At 42.8% G+C, this 26,874-nt stretch overlaps 1 protein-coding gene across 3 annotated transcripts in view; it reads right to left on the bottom strand.

The window, feature by feature from the left end:
• Positions 1-26,874, bottom strand: part of ap2b1 (adaptor related protein complex 2 subunit beta 1) — a 201,366-nt gene that overhangs the window by 103,890 nt on the left and 70,602 nt on the right. For 2 of the 3 annotated variants that reach the window (XM_068007982.1, XM_068007981.1), the window contains 4 exons: positions 25,346-25,544; positions 8,985-9,026; positions 7,722-7,868; positions 1,321-1,466 (listed from right to left, as the gene is read on the bottom strand). In XM_068007982.1, coding sequence (XP_067864083.1) covers positions 1,321-1,466; positions 7,722-7,868; positions 8,985-9,026; positions 25,346-25,544 — 534 coding nt within the window. The remainder of the gene's footprint in view (positions 1-1,320; positions 1,467-7,721; positions 7,869-8,984; positions 9,027-25,345; positions 25,545-26,874) is intronic. The other variant, XM_068007983.1, reaches the window with a different exon arrangement.

Raw genomic sequence — 26,874 nt, 5'->3', positions numbered from 1 at the left:
TCCACGTCTCACACCAGCCATCCTGTGGCCTTTCACAGGAAGTGTGTAAATTTAATGCAGTCTTTCTAGTGCTGGAATTGCAGTTACTATCCGTTGCAAAGAATCTGCCCATCACCTCTCATCAGCCTATAGCAAATTTGAACCAGAGATGAAAAAAATGATCAAATTCATCGTGCCACCTGTCTCCCTCTTACAAGAGCCACATGCTGACCGTGCAATTCCACAGGTACCAACAAACTTCCGATTCTTCGCTGAAGGGGCCATTCTTCATATGTTAGCTTAGACAGAGAATGTCAGTGGATAAACTAACCGCTGGGGATGTGGGGGAAGGGGAAGGTGGAAATCACTGCCAAGTCCAAGTTCTCAACAAACGTCCACACGCTTGACTTCCAGCAGGAGTTACTGGAAAGTGATCAAGAATGGAATCTCACGCTTATAACTCTTCCCACGCTAGGAGTGCTGAAACCAATGGCAAAGCTCTTACTCTGGCTGAGATCAGCTAACTCAGAGCAGAATGAGGGTCATCATAGTCTGCCCAGCTGAGTACCATGAAGAGAATGTATTACACTGGCACACCATTACATGAAGTAAGAAGCCATTAGTTTGAAAATTACATTTCAAGGAGCAAAGCAGATTATTAATGTGACATTTTTCCATTTAGCCTCAGCTCTTCATTAGATGATAAAGGGATGAATCACCACTGAGCTTCTGAAGTATGTACTGGTTAAAAAACAAATCAGTCCAATGAAAATTGGAGGACTGCCTGCATTTACTTACGACTAATACAGTATTTATAATTAACTTGGGAATGTTTAAAATGGCTGGAACATGGGCGCTGACTGTTAATGTAAAATGAATGTTCTTACAGGTGAGAAGGTATCAGGTTTGATCTCTGGCTTGTTTCAAGTTAGCTGATTTAAGTCAGGGCAGCATTTGGGAGACAGTAATTGGGGTCAGTTCTCCTGGACTGGGAGGTGGGGGGGGGTCCTGCTATGGTTCTTACTCTTGATTGCTACCTACTGGCTCCTGTTGGAAAGTGTGCGTGGGAACAGTGGGCAAGGACTGGATTGGTGATACCCAACATGGAACATGGTGGAATAGCCAGTTGACAGTCATTCTCTAGGCTCACACGTGAAGAATGGTGCATTGAGCAATGTACTGGAGTATGGCCAATGCCTGCTGACCCAAATCATAGTGAGTCAGGAGAAGACAATACAATAAGGGCAAAAACAGGCAATAGAAGTAGATTTTCTTTTTAAACAATTGATTCAACATTACTTTTCTTTTGATTACAGTTCACTAAGGTTTGTTGATTCTTACCTATTCTTATTGAACTGAATGGCAAAGTCATTCATGTGCTGTAAGGCCTTGTTTGTGAAGGTCATGTCCATATAGATGTGACCCTGCCTTCGAGAAAAGGTGCCAACAATCTCCAAGCCTTTGGCCTTCACCGCAGGTAACCATACCTGGAAAAAAAAGGAAGTTTAGGTCCCACACGAGGACAATGAGGATGCCAACAGGCTCATCAAGCATGACATTAGCGCGCTCACCTGTCCACACCCAGCGTGACATTAGCGCGCTCGCCTGTCCACACCCAGCGTGACATGAGCGCGCTCGCCTGTCCACACCCAGCGTGACATGAGCGCGCTCGCCTGTCCACACCCAGCGTGACATGAGCGCGCTCGCCTGTCCACACCCAGCGTGACATGAGCGCGCTCGCCTGTCCACACCCAGCGTGACATGAGCGCGCTCGCCTGTCCACACCCAGCGTGACATGAGCGCGCTCGCCTGTCCACACCCAGCGTGACATGAGCGCGCTCGCCTGTCCACACCCAGCGTGACATGAGCGCGCTCGCCTGTCCACACCCAGCGTGACATGAGCGCGCTCGCCTGTCCACACCCAGCGTGACATGAGCGCGCTCGCCTGTCCACACCCAGCGTGACATGAGCGCGCTCGCCTGTCCACACCCAGCGTGACATGAGCGCGCTCGCCTGTCCACACCCAGCGTGACATGAGCGCGCTCGCCTGTCCACACCCAGCGTGACATGAGCGCGCTCGCCTGTCCACACCCAGCGTGACATGAGCGCGCTCGCCTGTCCACACCCAGCGTGACATGAGCGCGCTCGCCTGTCCACACCCAGCGTGACATGAGCGCGCTCGCCTGTCCACACCCAGCGTGGCATGAGCGCGCTCCCCTGTCCACACCCAGCGTGGCATGAGCGCGCTCCCCTGTCCATACCCAGCATGGCATTAGTGCGCTCACCTGTCCATACCCAGCATGGCATTAGTGCACTCACCTGTCCACACCAAACATGGTATTAAGTGTGCTCACCTGTCCACATTGTGCTACTTTTGAATGAGATCACTAGAATAAATTTTGCAACCTGGTATGTAAGTTTGGTTTAAATTTAGATTGCAATCTAGATTGCATTTTGCCCACTTTAGAACTTCTCAGCCTCAACATACACTGCTCTCACCCAATGGCAAAGTGAAAATTTCACACACAGCTTAAAAACTGTATTCCATCTTTGCAGGGTGAATATGTATCAACCATGTTCCCTCTTCATATTCAATTACTTGACCCAGTGCTCCCATTGCAATTATCTTTATGGCATGGTTGAGTGAGCCTTCCAATTAGTGCAAAATTATAGGTTGTTCCATGTTATGGATTTGTGCCTATGGGTAGTGGGTTGAGGCTGAATCAAACTTACAAATTTCACTTCCAATCCTCAATAGCTATCTGGACACAGCTAACTTTTATCTAGTCTAAGAAAAACTTGCATTCATATAGCGCCTTTCATGACCTCAGGGCATCCCAAAGTGCTTTGCAGCCAATGAAGTACTTTTGACATGTAGTCAGCTAATTTGCACACAGCAAGGTCCCACAAACAGCAATGTTATTTTAGTGATGTTAGTTGAGGGGTAAATATTCGCCCGGACACCGGGCAGAACTCCCGTGCTTTTCTTCAAATGGGATCTGTTATGCCCACCTGTCGGAGGTGCAGTCTTTCATCCGAAAGACTGCACCTCCGACAGTGCAGCTCTCCCTCAGTACTGCTCTAGAGTGTCAGCCTAGATTTTGTGCTTAATTCTCTGGAGTGGGACTTGAACCCACAACCTCTTGACTCAGAGGCGACAATACTACCACTGAGTCATGGCTAAAACAGTGGAAGGTATGGGAAGGATTTCCACTTTACCTCAAAGGTAACAGGGTAATGTTCTAACCAAATGGTAGTTCACATCCAAAATTGCCTAAGCAATCATGAACCAGAATGAGTGCTAGATGCACACATGTTCAGCTTTCCCTAGATAAGGATACCTTTGACCAGCTGTGAAGAACACTAAGCAGATGAGGCAACTAGGACTGAGCGCTTGCCACCAATGGGACACACGTTTGGGGATGCAGCCAACGAGGAAATGTACTGCACTACAGCGCTATTCAAAATGGAGAGGCCAAAATAGGATATGAAGTTATCTAGAACCGGTAAAGACCATTGCAGTCCATCCGGTCAGTCCCAGTGCCTAGGAAATATATATCTCAATACCTCTCGTACCCCTCTTTTTCTCCAGATATGTATCCAACTCTCTCCTGAATTTGCTGATACAATCAGCCCCTACTGCGTCCCTGGGGCAGTCAATTCCATACATTCACCACCCTCTGCATAAAGCAGTTATATCTGAACTGACTTTTTGCCCTCTTACTGTAGAATCTGTAACTATGTTAAACTTTCTAGCAACCTATCATTTCACAGATGTTAATTTGCACAAACACAAAGCATAAAGGAGGGTTGCATGAAGTATAATTTCATAGGTCAGGACTATGTAATTTCAGGTCCTCGGAGAATACTGGATTTTTCAATAGTGAGTTGCACAAAAATCACTATTCTTTATACATTTTTTTAAAATCCAAATAATACAAAGTAATTCAAGATCATTAAATAGATTAGGGAAAATTACTCTGCATATAATTCAAAAATCCAATCGGGCTCAGAACAAAAGGCAAAGGAATGACTGGACACCATAAGAGTGAAACTTTCCAACAAAGTTATTCAATGTTCTATGGCCCCATAGGCAGTCACGGAGTGTGAGGCACAACCATTTCTAGGTAACATGTGTTTGGAGTGGACCAGTGTTTTGTTTCGATCAAAAACTTTTAAAAAAAAACTGTCAGGTAATAAAGTAATATTTTGGGCAGGGGAAGGCCATTGGGCCATTTAGCCTATCCTTGCAAACCTCCCACCAGCTTCCTTACCTGATTCTAGATCTAATGGCCGCTGCCATAATTTTATTTTGCAAATCACTCACTCCCAAAGTGTGCCCCTCTATTAATATTTTGGGCTGTTTCACATCATTATGTCTGTTTGCTCAATAACTGTGGTCTTAGTCAAGATGAACAAAAAAAAAATTAAACTGCTGAATTTTGCTTAACCTTATCTTCTGTGTCGTATAAAGTGGTTTAAGGAGAACAAACCACTCGTATTGCATCTTGTGTATTATCCAGTTAATGCCAAGAGGCAAATTACTTTCTGTATAACACTGGTTACTAACAGGTATGCTGTATACCATTGAGAGTAATGATCTAGTACCTAGTTACCCTTGGAAAGATGGATTATCACAGCACTAAGGTGTGCACCTTGAATGCTGAATCCTGCTTTCTGACTATTTGATCGTGAACATTCCAGCTTTCATGGATTCTTTGACCTCTAGAGCACATCTATCGAGCTCATTCTACAAGTACACCACAATAGACAGGATTTCACTCTCTCGGGAGACACTGAAATCTTTTTTAGGACAAAATGACTTACATGGGTTACTTCTGAGTGCCTTTGCTTATGATCGAAATAAAGAATAAATCACAGTTGGGAGTTTGTTGAAAGGAAGCAGAATCTGTTTAATGTCACATTGAGGGAAGAGCGAGAGTAAAGCTCATGCAGCTCAATCAATCATTCAAACCCAAATATTGTTTTATCAAGTTCAAGACTTCGACTTTCATTGAATTCAGCCCATCGTGCCGTGCTGGCTCTTTGAAAGAGCTATCCAATTAGTCCCACTCACCTACTCTTACCCCTTAGCCCTGCAACTATTTACTTTTCAAGTATTTATCCAATTCCTTTTTGAAAGTTACAACTGAATCTGCTTCCAGCACCCACCAGTACTGTTAAAGGTGAGTTATTCCACGCAACTGCACACCATGTGGCAGGAAGAAATTTATACGAGCAGATCTGGAGGATTGCAAATGTTACACCCCAGTTTAAAAGGGGGAGGGATAAACCTGGCAACTACAGGCCAAATCAGCCTAACGTCGGCGGTGGGGAAACTTTGTGAGACCATAATCGAAGACAAAATTAATTGTCACTTGGAAAAATATGGGTTGATAAATCACAGCTAGCACAGATTTGTTAAAGGCAAATGTTGTTTGACTAACTTGATTTGAGTTCTTTGATGAAGTAACAGAGAGGGTTGATGAGGGTAGTGCAATTGATATTGTGTATATGGACGTTTGATAAAGTACCACATAATAGACTTGCTAGCAAACTTGAAGCCCATGGGTTTAAAGGGGCAGCAGCAGCGTGGATACAAAATTGGCTAAGGGACAGAAAGCAGAGTAGTGGTCGGTTGTTTTTCAGACTGAAGGGAAGTATACAGTGGTGTCCCCCAGGGGTCCGTATTAGGACCACTGCTCTTTTTGATATATATTGATGACCTGGACATGGATATATAGGGAATAATTTCAAAGTGTGCAGATCAAACAAAAATCAGAAATGCAGTAAAGAGTGAGGAGGATAGTAACAGACTTCAAGAGGACATAGACAGACTGGTGAAATGGGAAGACACATGGCAGATGAAATTTAATGCAGAGAAATGTGAAGTGATGCATTTTGGTAGGAAGAATGAGGAGAGGCTATAACAACTCAATGGTACAATTTTTAAGGGGGTTCAGGAACAGAGAGACCTGGGGATGTACATACACAAATCTTTGAAGGTGGCAGGACAAGTTGAGAAGGCTGTTAAAAAAGCATACGGGATTCTTGGCTTTATAAACAGAGGTATAGAGTACAAAAGCAAGGAAGTTATGCTAAACCTTTATAAAACACTGGTTAGGCCTCAGCTGGAATGTTGTGTCCAATTCTGGGCACCACACTTTAGGAAGGATGTCAAGGCCTTAGAGAGAGTGCAGAGGGCATTTACTAAAATGGTACCAGGAATGTGAGGCTTCAATTGCGTGGAGACACTAGAGAAGCTTGAATTGTTTTCCTTAGAACAGAGAAGGTTAAGGGGAGATTTAATAGAGGTGTTCAAAATCAAGAAGGATTTTGGCAGAGTAAATGGGAAACTGTTTCCAGTGGCAGAAGGGTCGGGTAACCACAGGACACAGATTTAAGATAACTGGAAAAGAACCGAAGGTGAGATGAGGAGAAATGTTTTTTTACACATGAGTTATGATCTGGAATGCACTGCCTGAAAGGATGGTGGAAGCAGATGCAGTAACTTTTAAAAGGGAATTGGATAAATACTTGAAGGGGAGAAAATTTGCAGGGCTATAGGGGAATGGGACTAATTGGATAGCTCTTTCAAAAAGCGGCACAGGTATGATGGGCCAAATGGCCTACTTTTGTGCTGTATTACTGTTTGCTTCTGTCTCCTGCAGCATTGCTCACAATAAGTTGAAGAACACACTGATGTGGACAGGAGTGTTCTACCGTGTAATGCACATGTATTATTCTGCTGCCAAGATGGAGTTGTGTTGCCAGAAGGCCAGGAGGTCTAATTGCTGTCACTTCCTGAGGTCAATTAGAGGCTACTTGCTCTTTAGCAGATCTGCAGGTCAATTATAGGTCAGAATAACACCAGCAGAAAATTACTGGCTTTCTTCCTCTGTTTAAAAAAAACATGGTGTGACAAAGAAAAGTGCAACAGACATCTCAAAACTTTTATTTTTAATATATAGCTGGCAGATCTCGTGGTGCACAGTAGGTAAGAGAATACAAAGTTATTATAAGGAGAGCACTGTACCATGTAATGCGAAAGGTATTATTCTGCTATTAAAATGTAGCTGTATGTAACTCAGTGTGTTCCTTTAAGGCCACAAGGTCTAATTGCTCTGCCTTGCTCAGGTCAGTTAAGAGGCCAACTGGTATTAGCAGGTGACCTTGTTTACTTTCAATTTTACTTCATTGGAAATGTGACCCCTAAAATTCATTGGAAGCCTTTGTTAGGTCAATTAGAGGCAGATAGGTCTTGGGAGACACTCAGGTCGATTAGAGTTCAAACAGGCTTTTTTAAAAAAAGTAGTGACACCTCAAGAGTGACAGACAGAGAAGTGCACCAGGTGCAACACTTTTAGAGATGCATAGGATTGATTATGGTACAAAGGGGGTCCGAGCACAAAAAGAGGGGTTTTATGGAGAAATAATGCACTGCCATAGTGGCATAATACCGTATATAAGGAAATGTAGCAAAGGAAGATGCAGTGTACTAGCAAGCCAGCATTTAACAGAGTAGCACACCTACTGTAATCTACCAGGCAACAGGAGCTATTACAGGAATGGAGACTAACATCATTTAAAAGAAAATAATTCACTCAGAATAGTTTCCAGATAAGTTAGAAAGCCAATTATCTCCCAAAATGTGAGCATCAACCCCTATCTGACACAACCCATAAAGTTGGTGTAGTGCCTCCATTTTTCTTTTTGCCATAAGATCAGTAATTGTCACTTACAGCTTTTGGTGCCACATAGCCCCCAGCTGCCATTCCAATTCCAGTTGATAGCTCAAACAGATCACTCAGGCCACTGCTCGACACAGCAGGAGTTGGCGATGGGCCAAATGTAGCTGGCACTGATGAAGGTATAAAGCTTTGACCAACCTGCAACAAGAATGAATTGAGGTATAAGAAAATTTTAACACAGCAGCACTTTTGTACAAAGCAAGCAAAGTTGTCCACCAATACTCTATTACACCACCTGGTCCAACACTGTTGGATCAAAAATGAGCAGGTGATCAATTAGAACAGATTGGTTGGACTAGAACATTTTTAAATAGACATTTTTATTTGCATACCTTTGCACTTATGGCAGTATTCCATGCTATTAGGCTACATTGCATTTCCATCCAACTCACTTGGAATAGTTCATCAGGAAGATTTTTATTATATATGAATATGAATTAATACTTAAAGTAATTTATTCCTTTCCCCTTGTTGGGTCTTGCCACATCGTGCCCCATCATGGGTGAAAGGGGTGAATAGGTCAACACCAATTTGAAAACATCTGCTAGGATGTGCACAGGATATATTTGCCCAGAGGGGCTGAAGTTGAATGCTTTCCATTGATCGGCTCAGCCCATTCAATGTGGCTCAATCCTAGGAGAGGAGCTTGCAGTCAGAACAATCCGTAACAGCCCTTTAACAAAGTTGACATGCCTTTTGAGAACAAGTATTGCAAAATCCCTGATAACACATGCCATCATCTCCAGCATCATTTCCTAAGCTCGAGACACAGTGGCCATCAATGCTGCTGCTTCTAACCTGCCCAAGTTCTGAAGTTGCTGCCCTTCCTCATCCAAGGATGTAGGAAGAAACAGGGTTTTTGGGAGGGGAGGGGGGGGGGGGGGGGGGAGAAAAGAGAGTGAGAAAAAGAGAGCGAGAAAGAGAAAGAGAGAAAAAAGAGTATCAGACAAGATTCCCACTCCTGTTTACTATCCAGTGACCCCTGTTGAAAGTGCATGCGTATCGACACCAGGTAATACAGGATTAGTCTCCACTGTGATAACGTTCATAGTAAATAGCCTGCCGACACTCACTGCCTGGGCTCACACACGGAGACTGGACACTAGGGCAAACTACCGGTGGAGTGGGAGTGGAGGTGCTCATGGAATCATACTGCAGCAAGTCAGCACCTTCAAGAGGGAAAATTGTAACAACAAAACAAACCCTCACAAACTTTAATTGTGATACAACTGCAACTTTAGGAGAAAAACTCACTGCTGGACTCCCACCAGTAGGTCCTCCAAGATCTCCACCAAGCTGAAAGATATAGAATACACAGCGTCAGTGTCAGTGGAAGCAGAGGGTATAAACAGCAAGAGGGTATAAACAGCAAGAGGGTATAAACAGCAAGAGGGTATAAACAGCAAGAGGGTATAAACAGCAAGAGGGTATAAACAGCAAGAGGGTATAAACAGCAAGAGGGTATAAACAGCAAGAGGGTATAAACAGCAAGAGGGTATAAACAGCAAGAGGGTATAAACAGCAAGAGGGTATAAACAGCAAGAGGTGAAGGGAGGAATGCATTCATGAGCTAATTAATGAGCTTCTACATCCTGACCAATTTCAATCTACCTCAAACCAATCTTGGAGAAAAATGGAAATCTATTTCAGACTGAAATGAGTTTTCACTCATTTACTCAAAACTGTTTCTGGCGGGTTGAGGGGGAGAATTATAGGCCACATACAATCTAGTTTTGGGACTCCATAGTCAAGCCAAGCATTCAGTCAATGAGAGTCAGGGAGGAAATAATCAGAAACGGAGGGAGAGGCGGAGGGCAGTCCTCCTTAGATTCCACATGCACACACTTTTCCAGCAGGCCAGTCAACGGAACTGACAAGAATCATGAAGATGACTATGGTCATTTGGGGAAAAAACTACAGAACAAAAAGATTTCAAGAAGCTCAATGTTTGGAAATAGCTAATCTTAATTAATTGAATTCAGATCAATGCACTGACTGTGTGTGTTCACTTCTTGGATAGAGACACACATACAGCAGTGGACTGGAAGATTCTACTGGAATTGATTCCTCCACAAGTCTTTCATCAAGCCTTTTAAAATTGCAAACAGCACATCTGCACCAATATTCCAAAACGTGATGGAGTTCAGATTTGAAAAAATCCCAAATTCAATCTCCAAGAAAGCGAACCGATGAAATAGGACATTCATGTGAAATTCCATCATTACATCTGAAGGCTGTAGAATATTTACATTCCCCAGGGTGCTCAGCATATCTAGCAACAAGTTGCATTGTTTAGTCAGGCACAAATGCACCCAAATCTTAGGCTGCTGAAGATTAGTCATTTTGACCTGCTTTAGAAGAGTCCCAGTAGGTTCCATGAAGCATGTCGAGGTGCTGAGCCATACAGGAACAGAATTCTCATTCTGCTCGTTTGATGCTATTGAATAACCTAACCAAATGTCAGGTCTCCCCAAGTCAGCTGATCTCATCCAGTGGCGATAGTGGCATTTCAATTGACCTCCGCACTTCTGGGCTAGCAAGAGTTAAAATTAGTCCAGATTTCTCGCTCAAGGTTCATTGACCTCCACCCAGTGACCCCTATTGGAAAGTGCAAGTGTATTGACTGTGTGAAGGTAGGATCGGATTGAGCTGTGATGCCCTTCATAGCTGAGTTGTCCGCTGACAATCACCGTCTCGGCTCAACCTTTATAACAACACTTCGACAAGGTAAAAAAGGGATGCCAATGCCTTTGAGACTATACCTACTGTGACTCAGCGCCTTCAGGTGAGGTGGGGACAAAATTAAGGGAAACAAATTAAATTGAAGGTCACAAGCTTAGCAAAAGCCAACATACTACGCAGGAAATGAAAGAAAATAAATCAGTTATTCAATAGTATCAAACAAGGAGAACGAGATGCCTCAGCCTTATGGTGGAGCAGGCTCGAGGGGCCGTATGGCCCACTCCTGCTCCTATTTCTTATGTCAGGGCATTAATGGTCCTGTAATGAATGATAGTCAACTGGCTCTAAAAAGTGAAGCTGAGAAAAAAAACTGTTCTACAGGAAGCGTCATAGAATTACATAGAATTTACAGCAAAGAAACAGGCCATTCGGCCCAACTGGTCCATGCCAGTGTTTGTGCTCCACACGAGCCTCTTCCCGCCCTCTTCATTTAACCCTATCAGCATACCGTTCTATTCCTTTCTCCCTCGTGTTTATCTAGCTTCCCCTTAAATGCATCTATGAAGTCTCACTCCACTTTGCTTTACTGTCAGGTCAGCCCTTGTGCTCTGGATACAGGTTGCATTCATACTGCTACTGCAGCATTGGTGCAAAGTGAAACCGCCACGGTTATCATGTAAATGCACCCAACAGGGATGTTTGTAGCGATACCACACTCAGACACAATGAGCCCTAAATTCTTCTTAATGAGAAAAAACACAGGAAAACACTAGTTTTCCCTGTACTCAACAGCCTAAAGTGATATGTTATGATATGCGTGATCCTGATTTTGTTAGCACATTGTTATAAAAGAAAAAGAGACATTAAAAGAATTTTGGGCCCATGTCATTAATGGGCCCAAAATCTATGTCTAACCTACATTACTCTACACTTATGTCTAAAATGCAAAATAATGAATTTCCCTGTGATGGATGTTTCAGAACAGCTGATCTTCCCAGAAATCGGGAAAGGGATGGAGGCTATTAGGCAGGGAGCAGTGAAGTACATAAATGACATCAGGTCACATCTGATCAAAGGTGATTAAAACTGGATAAGATCATTTGGTTCCAATCACTTCATAGCATGAATATTAAAAAGCCATCCAGCAGGAACAAACAGGAAGGCAAAATTTATCACATTACAATTCTGTTCTGACAGGGTGATGGTATCAAATTTACACAGTAACTTATGTGTAACAATCAGATATGGGGCTCATTTCACAAGTGATGGACTTCTCCCATACATCACTGCTGCCCAAGTCAGGCACTATTAATCCAACTTTGGAGCGCACTTTACTCACATGGGGTTGGCATTATGTGCTGTATAAACCTCTACAACCAATTGGATAACAGAAAGCTGCAGAATCTACTAGCTGAGATAGCAGAAATAAAAACATTAGGGACGTTCAGAATGCAAATAGATGCTATAATGAGGGAGCCAGCATATTATAGAGCTGAGCTTCGACAGGTTAAGTGGCCTTTACTAAATATGCATCAAGTGTCAACCCTGCCTGTGGGGGAACACCTGGCCAGCCCTGATCATAATATAATTAGGTTTAATCTTATTGTCCAATCTAAGGCTACAGCCAATCTAATGCTGGTCCCAGATTTTAAGAGGGCTAACTTTCCAAAAATGGCAAGAGTTGACTGGGCAACCCTACTAGATAGGCAATCAAGTACTGAGGACAAATGGGTTCTATTTAAAACCATCTCAAACAGAATGAAGCCATATATGTCCCAATGGTTAAAAGAAGGGCACATGGTAAAACAAAACCATTACAGTTGACGAGGAATGTACAAAGTCAAATTCGAACGAAACATTAGGCGTTCCACACACTTAAGGCATTTAACTCGCAGGAGAATAGGGAAAAGTATCGCATGCAATTAAGGAAGACTAAAACAGCCATTCGAACAGCCAAAAGATCTCTGGAAAAGAAGATGGTGCGTAATTGTGGCAGTAATAGCAAAAGCTTTTTTTTAAGCTATGTCAGTAGTCAGAGGGCCATAAAGAACCGTATACGGCCACTAAAGGGTACTGTCAGGCAGATTCAAACTGATTCTCAGGCTATGGCAGAGTTGTTAAATGACTATTTTGCATCAGACTATAGATGATGCTTATGTTCCAGATGATTAGCATTGAATAGCATTATTAATATTAAAATAGACAGTAATGTCCTCTTGGATAGGTTAGGAAAGCTCAAAATTGACAGGGCTCCAGGTCCAGATAATATTCATCCAAGGGTGATTAAAGAGATGGGGCAGGTGCTCTGTGAGCCCCTTGCCCGTATCTTTAATAGTTCAATAGAGTCGGAGAATCTTGTGATATCAGTAGAAATTTGGCAAGCTGGATTAGGAATTGGCTCCAATCCCGCAGCCAAAAAGTTGTGGTTAACGGATGTGGTTCAGCCTGAAGACATGTTACTAGTGATGTCCCCCAGGGATCGGCCCTGGGCCCGCTACTCTTCACAGTCTTCATTTATGACCTGGACAGTGGTGTTGGGAGTATGGTCAGTAAGTTTGCAGATGACACCAAAATCTGTGCAAGGGTTAAGACGGTAGAGGAGTGCAATCAAATCCAAATCGATTTAGATGTGTTAGGGGAGTGGACCACACATAGCAAACTGTGTTTAATTTAGATAAATGTAGTGTCATGCATATTGGTAGGGCCAACGCAGAATACGTGCATCATTTGCAGGGAACAATATTAGATCTTGGTTTTATTGTGCACAGACCACTAAAGGTTCATGACCAATTTAGAAAAACTGTGGCCAAAGCTAACAAGGTATTGGGTTGTATTAATAGAACCACTCAGTACAACTCAAAGGACATCATTTTGACACTATACAGGTCACTGGTCAGATGACATCTAGAGTACTGTGTCCAGTTTTGGTCCCCCCACATGGTAGGTGATATAGTGGCCTTGAAAAAGGCCCAGAGGAGCACTACAAGCAAGTTTCCCAGCTTAAAGAACCTTAGTTACTCAGATAGACTTAAGGACCTTGGTCTGTTTACTTTGGAGCAATGTAGTCTTAGGAGTGACCTGATAGAGGTCTATAAAATAATTAAAAGGGCTGGATAGCTTCCCTATTGATAGATTATTCCAGTTTAACAGGTTGGGGAGGACCAGGGGACATGAGTTTAAACTATGGATGAGTAGGAATAGATTGGAAGTTAGGCGGTTCTTCTATTCCCAGAGAATTGTGAGCCCCTGGAATACATTGCCAGCTGGAGAACTGGGTTCTGACTCTCTGCCTTCAAGAGGGAGCTGGACCAGTTCCTGACTGGGGCAGAGATCACATCATATAGAAGGTAAGTGTCTTTATAGATAACACTTGGTCCATTTAATCTCCTGGACCAGTTTCCATTGCCCGAGGGGGTCGGAGAGGAATCTGACACAGTATTGTTTCCCTTATTGGCCCTGGGTCCTTTCTGTTTCTTGCCTCTCCCAGGAGATTACAAGGCTGAGGGGTGGGAGGACGTGTTTGGCCGTGACGGTCCGGCCATCGTGATGTGGGGCAAGCTTGATGAACCAGCTGATCTTTTCCTGCCAGTCAATTTCATATGTTTGTATCACTCTGCAGCCAGAATACCGGAGAACAGCAATAAACTAAATTTGTTTTCAAGGTGCTTCTATTCAATATGGACATCTTGTATAATTAGAATAAACATGGGGCAATGCTTTATAAGGAAGGTACCAGTGTCACGGACGTCATAAGTTATTCAAGCCTGTAATACTTGAGAGATGTGGCCACACCCACTCAACTGGTGCCCCTCTCAACTTCGCCAACAAAATGACGAGCTTACATCTACACTGCATTTGGTGATTGTACTTATGGCGTAAACTGCCATTTACTGGAGTTTACGAATGGAACAGCCTGAGAAGAAGCCACACAGCTTCTAGAGTAATGCCCCATTTTGATGTTTCATGCAAAGGCACAGGTCAAGTGTGAACAAGCAGTACACAGCACTTGCTACATTAGTGCTCAGGAGATATCATGTCGAGCTTTATACTGATATCTAGAGAACAGAGATCCCACTCCGATACATATGCTACTCTATCTATTCAAACTGCAGCCAGTCAAGCATGTTTCACAGATTAGAACATTAGAATTGTTTCAATAAATTATTTCATTCACATGAATTAAAGTCAGTTTTTTCAGTAATTGATTAGTCTGCATGACATGCTTTCAGTGGATCCGAGACAGTCCATGCTGACTCCCATATTTTTCAATGTTTCTCCCCCTGAATTCATTCAGGCCTTCTTTGACACGCTACCTTTCAGTGGGCAACAGTTTGCTTTTAACGCTTCATCTCTCTGCAACTTTACTTCTGCACTAAAATTAAAATACAACAGACAACAGTTTTCCACATCACCATGTGGCTGACATGACAGAGCAAGGAAACACAGCAAGGGTTATTGGAAAATGATAAAATCGCAGTGGGGAGCAGGGAAATGTGCTGATATATGGAGCAGCTCTAATGTCTCGATCCCACTGGCACAGTAAAGAGCAGGGCTGCATCAGTAGGCCTATACTTGAATATTAATTCTGATTTTAACCACTTGAATGCAGCACTGAATGTTTAATATAATCAAGTATCAAATGCAGGATAAACTTCCCTTTCAAATAATAATAACATTCCCTATAGCACCAGTGCAGTATCTCTCATCCATAGAGGAGGGAAAATAAGAGAAAAAGAGCACAAGAGAGAGGAAGGGAGAGGAGAGAAACAAAAGAGAGAAGGAGAAGAGAGGGGAAAGGATAGGGGAAAAGGGAACACATGCACAAATTTATCATCCTTAGCTGCATGCAAAGTCAGGTGCCAGAGGTGAAAGGATGTTGATTTAACCTACTGTACCAGCCACGGCCCACATTTATAACTCCTTAAATAATTGCATGCAGCAAAATTAAGTGTAAAAAGGAGAGAGACTTCTCAAAAACCCACAGAAGACTGCTGCCAGTAATTTCTCATCTCTCTTCACTTCCTCTGGAATTACAGCGCTCAAAGGCTGATCCGCTGCTGCAGGGAACTTTTCCCTTAATATAGTGACAAATTTACATATAAGGAGTATTATGCAAATACTTATGTTAATTGATTCAAACAATCTAGAACGTGGAACACTAAATGATAATAATTACCACCTTGCTGCATTGCTGGACAATGGTTAGAATACCCATGATTAGGTCTGCGACTTGTCAGACAAGTAAGCTCCAGGGCACTAAGCTTCCTTTAATTTCTTGAGGGCTAAATTTCCCTGATAACACTCAAAATACCCACACAGCATAGAATAACACAGTGAATTAACACCGTATGGGACCACGCAGTGTTCTGTGTCACCAGTGTCTATGAATAGAGTCTAAAATTATTATTTTTTTGTCAATTAGAATTTTCTATCGGGTTCAATAGGCAGTCTGCACCGAGTTGCCTGATCTCAGCGAGACCAGCTGCAGCGGTGGTGCTGCAATTGGTTTTAGTGTCCCTCGGGCTCGGGAGGGGAAAAACAAATCCAGGTTCCTAATCTTGATCATTATCCAGTGATCTGTGCTGTAAAGTTTGTGGATGTTGAATGAGGGGCTAAAAGGGTTAAATTATAAGGACAGGTTTCATCGACTAGGCTTGTATTCCCTTGAATATAGAAGATTAAGGGGGTGATCCAATTGAGGTATTTAAGATGATTAAAAGGATTTGATAGGGTAGATAGAGAAACGATTTCCTCTGGTGGGAGAGTCCAGAACAACGGGGCATAACCTCAAAATTAGAGCTAGGCCGTTGAGGGATGATGTCAGGAAGAATGTCTTCACACAAAGGGTAGTGGAAATCTGGAATTCTCTCCCGAAAATGCTGTTGAGACTGTGGGGTCAATTGAAAATGTCAAAACTGAGATTGCTAGGTTTTTGTTAGGCAAGGATATTAAGAGTTACGGAACCAAGGCGGGTAAATGGAGTTAGGCTACAGATCAGCAATTATCTAATTGAATGGCGGAACAGGCTCGAGGGGCTGAATTGCCTACTCCTGATCCTATGTTCCTAAGATTGGCCTGGGCTGGGAGGTCCCACCAGACAGCGCCCTGACAACACATGGTCAAGGCCCACACACTTGGATGAGATACCAGAGGCGTGCCATGCCATAAGAATCATACTGCAGCATGAGTCAATGAGAAAAATGGAAAAAGGCAAATTAGAGAAAAAAAAATCTGGATGGGCTCAATGTGGCTGAATAGAAACTGACTCGTACAGCTTTGCTGAAGTAATGAATGGCGACAAAGGTGGAAAAGCACTGATGTAACAGACTGAAATGCATTACCCGTTCTGCGTCTCCCATCTCAATTCATAGAAGTAATATGTTAGTTATGAGCAAGGAAGGAACAGAGGAAAGGAGAAAAAAAAAGCAATATTAGAGCCATAAGACAAAGAAAGAGACAATGCATTGTTTTATCAAATCAGCAAAATGTAGGAAGTGAAACATTAAAGCTATAATACTCAAATAATCCCAGCTACCACAGGTAATAGAGACAGCTCTGCCAAAATTAACAGGGTTATAGGGCTAAAGCCAAGCACTTACTCCTTATTGTCAAGTACATTTTCTAATTGTTTTTCTCAATCAAATGTTGTAGTCCCCCAGTTCTGATCCATAGAACTGTTAAACTATACACTGGACATAATTTCCATCTGTCTTATTACGATGTACACATACTGCTAGAGTATTCTGATCGAGCTTCTTTCTGTGAGTCACAAGATAGGTTTGGATGAAGATGACCTGTTTGAACACATCCTCCCAGAACCCTATCATCTTCCCATTATAGCATCTTAAATCACTCCAGTGTTCTGGCCTCAAACACATGTCCTGCTAGTTCATTCCAACTGTTAATCACTCTGTATAAAGAAATGCTTTCAAATTTGTTCTAAACTTGCTCTTCACAGCCCTGAACCTGTTTCATCTGGTCTCTCTCCCTTAGCATAAGTACTGTACCTCCCTAAGGTCACTCTGAGGCAACTCTTTTCAAAGCTGAAAAGTCCCAGCTTATCAATTGGTTTCTCATCGGAACCATGGACTGACTACAACCTCCAAAGCAGTGGTGGGGTAGAACTTGGCAAGTTCTAGCCCACTCGTGGAGTATACGTGTATCTAAGATTATTTTTACTTCCAATGTGCAATACATCATTATTATTAGCATTGAATATAACTTCTTGTGGTTAACAAGTCCTAACACCATCAAGCTCTCTTTATCAGTGTTTATCTACCTCCTGGTCATTTTGTGTAGATTAGGAACAGAACATCTGACACTCACCTAACAATAATCTATCGATCTCAGTCTTGAAAATTTCAATTGACTCAGTGTCCACATTCTTTTGGGGGACAGTGCCAGGTTCCCACTACCCTTTGTGTGGAAAAAATGCTCCTGATTTCAATCCTAAATGGCCTAGCTCTAATTTTAAGATTGTGCCCCCCTTATTCTGGACTCTTCCACCAGAGGATATAGTTTCTCTGTATCTACCCTATTGAATCCCTTTATCATTTTAAACAACTCGATTAGATCACCCCTCAACCTTCTATATTCAAGGTTGTACAAACCAAGTTAATGCAACCTGTCCGTGTAATTTAACCCTTTAAGGCCTGGTATCATTCGGGTGAATCGGCATTGCATCCCCTCCAAGGCCAATATATCCTTCCTAAATAAAAACAGTTCTGAAACGTTAACTCTTTCTTTCTCCACAGCTGCTGCCTCACTTGCTGAGCTTTTCCAGCATTTTCTGTTTTTATTTCAGATTTCCAGCATCTGCAGTATTTGGCTTTATCCTTCCTAAAGTTCAGTGCCAAAAATTGAAAGCAGCAGTCCTGATGGGTCTGGACCAAGGTTCTGTACTACTGAAGCATCACTTTCTCACTTTTGTATTCCAACCCCCATGATTTTTGAGTTCAATGAGCACAGGTGGGCTTCAAACTAGAATCAACTCTAAGCACTCAGACAAATAAACTTTTATATGAGACACTATTCCTTCTGCTGGCCTACACAAGATTTAAAACAAAAAGCTGACCAATAACTATTAAATCTTTGACCTGAAACTGGGAGAGATCATTCTTACTGTTGCTAATCAACGTCAGTGGACAGCAGTCTACACTGAATTGTGCATGGAAGCAACAGAACGAAGAATACTGCTCATTATATCAGAATGTACATACAACGCCCTATACACGCACAAGTGTATCAAAGTGGAGCAGCAGCTTTGAGGATCGAACATAAATTGTTGCTCCGTAGATTTAAGTGACGCATCAAGTGAGAGATTTATGCCATATCTAGGGTTTAAAATCTCTCTCATGAGGTATGCATGATCAAGAATCTCCTGCTCAATCTAGGTGTTATTTAACAATAAGTGGAACAGTATAATGAGCTCCATAAAACTGCAGGATGCAGGTTAACACCTACAATTACCCACCCAGTGAGTCCCCAATATTAGCGGTGCCATTAGTGAAACTGAGCACTGGCCAGGTGGGAGGGCAGGCCAGCTGGAATTGTGCCATCACATGTCTCAGTGTCTTGGTTATGCTGTCTGCGGAGTAGGCTGCTCTTAGGCCAGTTACGGCGCACAGCCCAGGGAAACAAACAGGCAAAATGGAGAGAAATACAAATTACTTTATTGAAGAAGTTACTTCTTATAAGTCATTGCAATGGTTTAAAAATTACAAAATAAATTCTACTTAAGTGCCTACCACTTTGAATCAAAGCCTGCTTTCTGTTGACAACAATTATATGAGTCAGTGGCTGAAGCTTCCTGAAAGCTGCCGTTAGAGATTCAATTAACACAAGAATGATAATAATCATCGCTGATTTAGTCAATAAAGGATGTGACTGGGCAGTCTGTTCCACAGACTACAGCGTGCACAATTGAATGGTCTGGTCGATATGGGCTTTGTTTGATAGACCGGTTAAATCTCAAAATGTTTGTTTTTCAATATGATTTTTACATACCACCAGCTGGTCTCTGATGGTGTTGCTCACAGACAAAAAAAAATTCTTCCTGGAACTGTGTCTCGGATTCTTTTCCGCTTTCTAATTCTTTATGTGCAGCCTCACAATCTTTGTGTGGGTCTCGCACAAGCTCTTTTATTAATTCAATTCATTTCTGCTTCTTGTCAGATGGAGGTATCAGGATCAGGTGGGGAGATGCTGCAATATTTGCAGGAGAGAACGAAAGTAGATTGGGAGTGCGTCGGGATCAGGCCAAAGGGCATTTGAGGGGCTGGGCTGCAGCTGAGAGGGACAGAGTGGAGATTGCAGCCCAGACGATGCAGGGTATGGCACTGACACATGGAAGGGGGCAGGCATAGATGGGCCAGCACGTGGGAGGGGGGAGCAGGTTAGAACTGGTAACACTAAGGAGTGTTGGGAGCTCTGAAGGGAGGAGGTTTTTGGGGTTCTGACAAGTGGCACTGGAAGCTCTGAGGAGAAGATATCTGGGAGACACCGGTTATGAGAGTTGGACAAGGGGCTACAGGTTCAAACCAGTAAATGGCAAAATTAGGACTGGTACCGGGCAGTTTTTCTTCATACAGATTAACCACACATGGAACAGGCTTCTGGATAGAGCAGAGGAAGCATAAACCCCAAAACCACTGAAGGACAAACCAGATACTGCAATAATAATCTCTTTGGATGGATGAACTAAGATCGGCCAAATGGCTTTCCTCATTCGTAATAATTTCATAAGCTTGCGTTGAGTAGCTACAATTATCTGGATTTGCCCAGTTAGAGCAGTGGCCTTAAAGGCATAGGCCACATCAACAGCTAAACATCAGTCATGCCCCAGATCAGACACTACCAGTGGGTAATGCCACAGGTGATCTGCCAGTATATATATGAACGTCATATAAAGTAATTGAATCTAGCTCTGCCTGTTTCAGAGTACTAGTTGCTGATGCTTCAATCTCAGAATTGATTTTGCTGGGATTTTATTAGCTTAGAGTGCCTGAGCTCCGGGGTGGTCTAGTTGCTGCTCAATCAGTTTTCTCAGTGAAACCAGCCATTCTAAAATTAATCCCTCAGAGAAAACAAATCTAAACAAATCCCTCAGTGAAAACGTGTTGTGTAAAAGAGGAGACTGTGTTGGAACTAGTCCACGAATCCTTTTGCGTTTTTTTCTTTCACATTATCTTTTTTTGCTTGGAATATATTCTTTTCATTTTCTTCACACACCTGGAATCCAGCTCGAAAAAAAAATTCTCATCACTTTTTTAGATGGTGCACACACCTTGATGAACATCAAAACAGGTCCACCTCATATCAGGGTGGGCACACTTTATACCAAGTAATTAATGCAAGAATTTCAGACAGGTTCTTGCATCCAGCAGTTATTTCTTCAACATTGAACTAAAAAGTACGACAAGCTACTCTCAATTCCTTTTCTTTTGCAACAAATTCATGGCAAATGTTGGGTGGCGTGAGACTCTGACTTTAAATTCAACCTGATTGTCAGCCCTCAATCGTTTTCATGGCCCAAAGATTTTCCATCAGAGGCAGTGTAAACTCCAGGCCCTCATCACCATGGATCACAAATGAGCCCAACAGGGATCCAGTAGCCCACTGCAACCAGAGGTGGGAAGAACAGCATTCATATATTTCGGGGATCCACCCAAAGACCTCTCTTCCAACAGCAATAACGACATAATAAAAAAACAGCACTAGACTGCCAGTCTCGCCAGAGTACTACTAACCTCCAGATGAGTGATTTCACTACTCCTGCATTAGATGGTACAGTACATGTTATGATTAGCCTCCATAGTCTGTGTATTTTTGGTAAGTTCTATGATAAGGTGACATGTCTGTTAAATGTATGGTGTGCTAAATCCAGTTAAGCAGTCTAAGTGCATAATTTAAGGATGTTAAAACATAAAATTCTATAGTAATCTCCATGACAATGCTACATCACTGATGAACTCAATGAGCTGAACAGATATTTGAACAAATCAGTATGTGAATTCTGTAAACACAGCCACAAACAGAGATCACCAGTTGCTCACTAACTAACTAAGTACAGCATTTGAAGCTACTGATTAATTTCTCTCTCTATCTACCTTTCTTTTCTCATAACTGCCTTTCCTCAAGCACAGGGACACGGTGCAGTCAATCTCTGAGGCTCCCTGTGATGGACGTGACGCAGGGCGAGGCCCCCTGCGATGGGGGCGAGGAAGGGTGAGACTCCTTGTGATGGGGGTGAGGAAGGGTCAGGCTCCCTGTGGTGGGGGTGGACCCTGTCCTGGCACAGCCGTGCTGGTGGCTGCACCGTGTTGGGTCTATTCCTTGTGATGGCAGTGGGTCAGCACTGGACCAGGCCTTGTGGCGATGGTAATTCCTCCCCAATATGGATGGCTTACTTAATGCCATACATACGGGCCACTCTCCTGAAGTGCTTTGGGAGATGCAGTGCTGCTACTATTAAATATAAATTATGTACAATTTGTTTCCTCCGTTGTTTCTCTGCATATTTTTTATCCTTTTTGGCATTAATTCATCATTAATAATTTTAATCTCCCTATCGTTTTTCTTTAATTTACTTTCACGCTCTCTTTTAGTCATTCACTGCTCCTTTTATTTTCACTATTATTTCCTCCTCCCTGCGGCCCAATATGTCACATTTATCCCGTCTCTATGATATCTGTAGTGAGTCTGGGCAGAGTTGGCCAATGCTAAGTATGGCCACTGGATGACAGATGCAGTGACCGATGAGAGGCTAATATCAGGGAGCTACCAGGACCAATGATGGGGGATTTTGCAATCACATGGCTCCCACAGACCAATCAGCTATACAAATCAGCATGCAGACTTGGACGGCCTAAATTTCTTTTTAATGTAGATTTTTTTTTGCTTTCTTGGCATTCTATCCTGAATTATTCACCTCTTGATAGCTGTACTCCTGGGCTCCTCTTCAGGATCAATGTCAGAAAAATAAAGGCCGGGAATTTCCGTACAGCTGCTCCCGTTCCACCTCTGGAATAGTCGTCCCCGCCGTACTTCTGGTGAAGTCACAGCTGTGGAGTGGGAGCAGCTCTTGTAAAATTCTCGGCCAAGTTTTTATTCTCCCTCCTTTCATTTTTCTATCAATTTTCTCTCTCTCGAAGGCTTAATTCTTGGCTGGGGTACAGTTCTACAGGCACCAGTTTCCTTGACCAAGTGGCCATTCTTCATGTGAGCTCAGACAGTGGTGGAATTCTATTCAACCACACTAGACATTAGAGCTAAGCCGAATCCTATCCGTGCATGCACATGCGCAAACACGCATGCACACCCACACCACACACATGTAGACCCATACACACCCGCACATACCCACATACTGTACAATGTACATACACACCCACATATATACACACATGCACATGTACAATGTACGTACACACACACACTTGGACAGGGGCGAGAAGCAAAAACACTGGCTGATTTTTCTCCTTCTAACCAAGAGGGGTGCTGAAGCTAATTGCAACAGCAATAGTGTTGCCCGAGCTGCTATTAACTGACTCACAGACAGGGATTAAACCTGCGACCTGGCTTGTATTAGTCACTTACTGCCTTAAGCAGCTGAATAATCAAAGAAAGCGCCGACAGGTAAAGTTCCAACTCTACAACTCGTCCACTGAGTTCATGGGAGAATGGGACTTTGACTAGCTGAAACCAGATTTAATGTCTTCGGCCAATCAAAAGGCAGCTCAATGCAACAGGTCAAACTAGGCAGATTTTTGCCCAGTAGGAACAGAACTAGTACTGCAGGACAAGATAACTAAGTGGAGGAATGGGTTGGAAATGTTACTCTCATGAGTTACCCCAACAGAAGCAATGCAAAGGCTAAAATTAAAATAAATTTGAATCTGATATTTATTGCTGATTTTCTTGTAGCAAAGTCGCAACTGTTGGACCCAGAAAGGTGAGGGGGTTGCTGAGACTGCTCAGTGAATGTGAGCTGTATCTAGTGACATCACAGCCATATCAGTTACATGCAGACACATTCCCTGTGACATCACTAACTTTAGATTAACACTAATAAAAAGTAAAATTGGCCTTACTTTGCTGCAGTTAAATGTATAAGCTACATTTACCACACAAAACCTAATGCAGGGTTCTACACTTCACTGGGAAAGTAAAGGTGTTGGCAAGTTTTGGCCAGAGGTTGCTTCTCCTCATTGTACTACTTTGTTTAGTATATTAATTAACGCAACAGTTTACAGTTAGAGGGACTGTAGAGGACGGAAGACTCATGAAACAGGCTGGGGTGCTCAATGAGGGCAAGAAAACACCTGGAAAATTTGTGCAGGGGCCCTCAGGGGCCTGCATAAATCTTCCAATTACTGGCAACTCTCAAGAAACAGCACAATTAACCATGACTGAAACGTCCCCATTTTTCCCCACAAAGGAATTTATTTGCCTCCTAATTTAGGATATATTAGCTGATCTCACAGTCTGGGATTTGGAGCACCCAATCAAGTGATCCCAGACCCAACCTTCCCCCACTACCTATCCTCAAGTGATCCTAGGCCCCAGCACCTTCTCAGTTCTCTGTGATCCCAGACCCCTTCCAAATGCTCCCAAGTCTTCCGAATGTTCTGAGACTCCAAACCCTCTCCTCCAAGCACTCCCAGAGTCCACATTCCATTTCCATGACCTCCTTCCCCATGCAAGTGCTCCGTGCCTAGCCCTCCTTCCCCACCCAAGCCAAACCTGAATTCACGAGTACCCCAGGCATTCATCCAACTCTGCCCCAGGCCCCCAATTCCCTCTGCTTGCTGTCTTCCACATGCCAACCCCAGGCACTTCCCCCTCCCCTTTTCTCTTTCACTGTTATCTGCTTCTGCATAACCTCCCCTCACTTGTGACCTGGCAAATGTTGGCTGTCATCTTGGTGCATAATGAGAGAGATAAGAGACTTTCACTAAATAACATTTATGAGAGCCACATAGAAACACTGGCATGCACATGGAAGAGACAGGAGACAAAGCGGAAGACAAACTTATAGAAACAATGAGGGAAATAGTGAGAAAAACAGTTCGAGATAGAGCATAAGAAATGTGGAAGAGTCAGACAGAAATAAAAAGTGTGGAAAAGAATTAGAGTAGGAAAGAACCAGGAAGACAGTTACAGAAAGATAAGCCATTTTTACTGTCCGTGAGCAATGCCACGGAAAATCAAATTTGCAATATATTAAAATTCTTGAGTTGGCAATGCTGTCAACCCCCCTATCCACTGAAATCAATGATTAATGCTGATGCTTGCTGTTCTTACTTGTTCCAGAGGTGGCGCTGTTACAACAAACACAGCAAAAAGACATTTCCTCTAACTAACTGTGAGCAAGGCCATGGGAGATTCACCATTAAATAATACAAGGCATAACCCTCCTATCATCATAAAACAGCGCAGGACGTGACTCTCTGAACAGCGGCAGTTACATTTAAAAACTGTAAGATTCACTTCCCTGATAATCTGTTAAAAGATAATAGGACATTTATGCAAGAAAATCCTGATTTACTCCATTTTCCTCCCCCTTTAAGGTGTCTGGTTCCTCTACCACCTATATTTATTTGCTTAGCTGTAATTTCATTACAATAGGTGCAACCATGCTTTTCTCATCTGCATGCCTTTTGTCTCTACAGATCGCTTTCTCACACATCCCTTAAAAATCCCACTTTAAAACTGCATTTGTGCAAATCTAATTGTTGCTCATTTTTCACTTTTGAATGACAATATATTCAAAGGATCATTCACTTAACTGCTTGCCTGCACTAGAAATAGCCACCTATGGAAATCAATGGCTCCTTTGAGAAATAAGTCTCCCAAAGGGCAAATGCTAATCGCAAGCTTGTTTTCCCCAAAATTTAATTTGAGTAGAAAATTCATAGTCAAAAACAACATACCAGACTGTCCAATCCACCTCCCAAGAGGTCCACAGCTCCCATCTGCATTGAAGACATCTGTGGTACATTGACAGGGGGACCCAGGTCAAGGTTCAGGAGGTCACCCAGAAGGTCACCCTGGGATGGAATAACTTGAGGCTGCTGTTCTAAAGTCAAGTTTGCTGTAGTGGTTGGCCCAACTGGACTATCGGGCTCAATTCTAAAGACAAGAGAAAGATAGCATTAAAACATTACCTAGTCGTATACAAAACACGTCAAATGATTTCAAACTAAAAGAGAATTAGGAGACTCTTGGGAAATGATTGATAGTTCAGATTACATCAGATCTGTCACTGATTTCCATATCATATGCTAGCAGTACATGTACACACATTACTTGGACAGAAGATGCACACCATTTAGACAGCTATCTGAGATACAGTCCCTCCACAATTGCAGCTTGCCCTGCCCTTGATACTGCAGACCCATGGGTGAGCATCTAACTTGTTGAGTTTTTAATAAACATGTACAGGAGCTAACTTTGAGCTATGCATCAGTGATAGCAGTACAAGCTGAGCGAATTTTCAGTATTTACCCAAATTATATTGAATGGATCAATATTATAAACCAAGGCAGTGAGATTCTCAAAGGCACTCATCAGCTTTCTGGTCACATCTTACAGTGAAACTTATGGTTCTATGTCACGGCCGTATGCTGCCGCACCGCCCCAGCCATTAAATGGTTTGAAAATTGAAAAGTCCATGGGCGCTCAACAACTATGTTTCTGGACAACAGTTCAAGACTCTTCACTCAGGTTCCTGCCAATCATAGCCCTGCAAACCAGTGCTATAGAGAGGTTGGTAATAACAAGTACACAAACCACTCATCTCCAGTCAAGAGCTCAGCTGTGAAAACTTTAATGACTAAAAATTAAATTGAAAAAGCTATTGTAGACTTTTAGCTCTGATCTCTATATGGTGTAAAAATGTAAGGCTGGGGTGTCTGGAGGGCTCCACGGCAGTACACAATACTTCTTTTTGGACTGGAAATATCATCTGTTTATAATATGCAATTGGCTCCTAGTAATAAGCATCTCAATCTTTCCTGAACTTTATTGGAAGTTAAATATGCCCTAAGGGATTAAAGCAGCAGCAATGTAATTTTCTTTGTCAGGTCAGATTATTGTGCTGTTCCCCAATGGAAACTTGCTTTGTCCCTCACTGCAGTACAGAGAAACAGAAGGTAGGAGTTGAGGGCCAAGGGCAAAGGTCTCAATGATGACTATGGACGCTCCATTCCCTCAGCACGACCACATTAATTTATTTTCTGGGAGGGGGTGCGGATGAGGGAGATCAACAAAAAACTGGGAAAAGGGCAAAGTGATTGGAGAACAGAAAGGTGTTATCGAAGATACACTAAGACTCAGTTCATAGAATCATACAGCACAGGAGGCCATTCGGCCCATTGTACCTGTGCTGGCAGCTCCCACCCATCGGTGGTTGAAAGTGGAAATAGACAAAGTTGCGTCTATGATAGAGGCAAAGTATTTA

This window comes from Heptranchias perlo, chromosome 28 (genome assembly GCF_035084215.1).
Source record: "Heptranchias perlo isolate sHepPer1 chromosome 28, sHepPer1.hap1, whole genome shotgun sequence".
Lineage (NCBI taxonomy): Eukaryota > Metazoa > Chordata > Chondrichthyes > Hexanchiformes > Hexanchidae > Heptranchias > Heptranchias perlo.
Note: the sequence above shows the minus strand (reverse complement) of the source record. Positions and strands in the feature narration are given on the sequence as shown.